The sequence below is a fragment of the Juglans regia genome, chromosome 13 (genome assembly GCF_001411555.2).
Source record: "Juglans regia cultivar Chandler chromosome 13, Walnut 2.0, whole genome shotgun sequence".
Taxonomy (NCBI): domain Eukaryota; kingdom Viridiplantae; phylum Streptophyta; class Magnoliopsida; order Fagales; family Juglandaceae; genus Juglans; species Juglans regia.
In genome coordinates, this window is record NC_049913.1 from 22,007,820 (window position 1) to 22,010,562 (window position 2,743).

The 2,743-nt window shown below is 40.3% G+C and overlaps 1 protein-coding gene across 1 annotated transcript; it reads left to right on the forward strand.

The window, feature by feature from the left end:
* The first annotated feature begins 1,179 nt into the window (after positions 1-1,179).
* LOC109013596 lies at positions 1,180-2,388 on the forward strand. The gene is made up of 4 exons (XM_018995737.1): positions 1,180-1,425; positions 1,559-1,790; positions 1,913-1,982; positions 2,145-2,388. The coding sequence occupies exons 1-4, from the start codon at positions 1,180-1,182 to the stop codon at positions 2,386-2,388; spliced, it is 792 nt and encodes a 263-aa protein (XP_018851282.1).
* The last annotated feature ends 355 nt before the right edge of the window (positions 2,389-2,743 follow it).

Here is a 2,743-nt window from a genome sequence, read left to right on the forward strand (position 1 = left end):
TCAAGTGCAAATGAGCGAGACCCTTGATGCTATTAAACGTAGCACCGAAGCCAGAGAGAAGGCAGCAAATGAATCGATAGACTTCAGTAGGTCGAGGAAGCGCAGTAAAGGGGACACTAGCATGGAGTCCTGTGGAGCATTTGATCTCCAGATGCATTGTATGAAGCTGCTTGAAGAAGTACAACCTCCCCTACCGCCAGAGCAATTTAACAAGGCGTTTGACCGATTGTTGAGCACAAAAGTGCAGCGGTCGTTTGTGTCAATCTCGGATACGCGCAGAAGCCAGTGGGCTTGGAGTTTGCAGTGATCGGTCACAAACGGGAAGAGTTTGTGATTGAAATTTTTCCCTACTTTGTTTTCCTTCAATGGTTATCGCATTAGACGGTGAAAGTGTTGGAGGCTCCCTATAGTTCCTCTCGGCTTTTATGCATGTTTTTCATTTCATGATTCTGTTGTGTTTTCATTTCATGGCAACTATAACTTATTTTTCGGCATGTTTTAGTTTTTCATTACTTGAAGAACCATTCAAGTGGAGATGTTTCTGTTGCTCGCTGGTTTGCAATTGAGATGTGATCAGTGCTAACATTTTCGTCTATCTAATTTGCAAACTTGATTACATCATTCACCCTATGCATTTCTATATATGATTCTATATTGTGATAATGCTGGTTAGACAAGGTTAAAAAATAAAATACAAACAAGACCGACATGGGTTTAACAGAAAAGGCCATTCCCACCTCAATATTTGCTTTAAACTTACCTTTTAAATTGAGAAGTAATCTTTAAATTTTTTTATATGTTTGTATGTACAAGCATTCCAGTATTCATAATGGACAATGAGAGTAGTTCGGAAGAAGCCCCATCGATAGAAACAAACAGCGACATTGAGAATACATCCTCAACTAGGTTTCATACCAGCGAGGCTGACGACCCTATCCAAGAATATCATTCGAGTGGAGATGAAGCCGCAACCAGCAGTGTAACATCATCTACATGATGTGGATGGCATCACAATTGAGTGGAGGTCAAGTTCGAGTGCCCGAACACAATATTGGGCTACGGGGGGATCAATACATTCAAGCAGTCTTGAATGGGAACCCCAGGACTTGCAAAACAATGTTTCGTATGGAGATTCCTGCCTTCCGTTATGTGTGTGACCTTTTACGACAGTCATTAATAATGGACCCTACAGAGCGGGTCTCCGTGGAAGAATCAATGGGAATGTTTTGCCTTCTTGTTGGCCACGCACAAGGTCAACGCATCGTTGGGGACCGATTCCAACATTCAAGTGAAACAATTAACCGCCATGTGAAGAAGGTTATGTGTGCGCTACATCAGCTAGGGAGGATTGTCATTAGGCGCACAGACATAGATGGGGTCCATCCTTACATTGCGGGGAACCCCCATAATTATCCATGGTTCGAGGTATGAAATTTCCTATATCTGCACTGTGGTTTTTTAATTTTATCGTGGGTGTGTTTGGTTTTGTTTTTTTTATTTCGCATGTTACAAAAATAATAATACTGTTGAGCTACATAATATGATAATGGTCTTGCAGAAATGTCTTGGTGCGATGGACAGTACCATGATTGACGCTGCTGCACCATCTAGACTGAGTAACGCGTATAGAAATCATCGTGGTCGAATCGCACAAAATGTGCTTTGCTTATGTGACTTCGATATGAAGTTCACGTATGTATATACTGGCTGGGAAGGAACAGCTCATGATGCCCGCTTATTCCTAGATGCTTCGAGTCGATCTCGAAATCAATTTCCTTGGCCACCGGAAGGTAAATAGTTGTACTCTTGATTTAATTTAAAATGCCTTCGACCAATTTGTGTAAAAAATTATGAAGCAAAATTTTTACCCTAATTTATAACCGTTGTGTCTTGTATTTTTTGCACATGACAGGATATTATTATCTTGTTGATTCTGCGTTTCCATGCATTGAGAAGTTTATGCCTCCCTATCCACAAGAGAGGTATCATCGATCTGATCGTTATAGCGGTCGTCAATTTTGAGGCTATAAAGATTATTTCAACTTCCGTCATTCATTGATGCGCAACATTATTGAACGTACATTCGCGTTATTTGAAAACCGATTTCAAATATTGACTGCAATGCCTCGATATCGCCCTACCAGGCAAGGTATGCTCGTTACTGCATGTTGTACACTACACAACCTTATTAAAACGGTAACGCCGAATGATGAATTCATTCAGGCTGCATTGGAGCTTCAGTTTAGTGAAGAAAATATGACTGGGGCGGATAATGATGCGGGCGAGACATCTGAAGTGGTTGACATGTCCCATGAGTCAGCTAGCACTATGATAGCACAGAGAGATGGGATTGCGATCCCTATGTGGGCAGATAGATTTGGAGAATGAACGTGTGGTGCTTTTACTAAAAGTCTTGATGGTTTTGTACTATTTAAATAATTTATTGTATTTTGTATGGCGGGTTTTGTAAGGATTGCATGGATATTTGGTATATGTATGGACCACTAAAAACATTATTAATATGTTTTCATTTATTAGACAAGATTAGTTTGCTGATGAACGGATGGTAGTTTCAAACTAAACTACCACATGGTAGATGACTTCATCTTCAATGAAGTCATGCGCATTTGTGTTTTTGGTGGTTTTGGAAATTGAGTATTTAATAATTGAGTCTGTTTTAAAAGGTAACATGTACAAGCATTGCCGAGATGACATTACAATAGCTCACAGCCAGGCCACACGT

Coding starts and splice junctions, on each gene's coding strand:
- LOC109013596 (XM_018995737.1), top strand. CDS start 1,180: ATGGACCCTACAGAGCGGGTCTCCGTGGAAGAATCAATGGGAATGTTT. Junction 1,791..1,912: donor ATTTCCTTGGCCACCGGAAG/GTAAATAGTTGT, acceptor TGCACATGACAG/GATATTATTATCTTGTTGAT. Junction 1,983..2,144: donor CCTCCCTATCCACAAGAGAG/GTATCATCGATC, acceptor TCGCCCTACCAG/GCAAGGTATGCTCGTTACTG.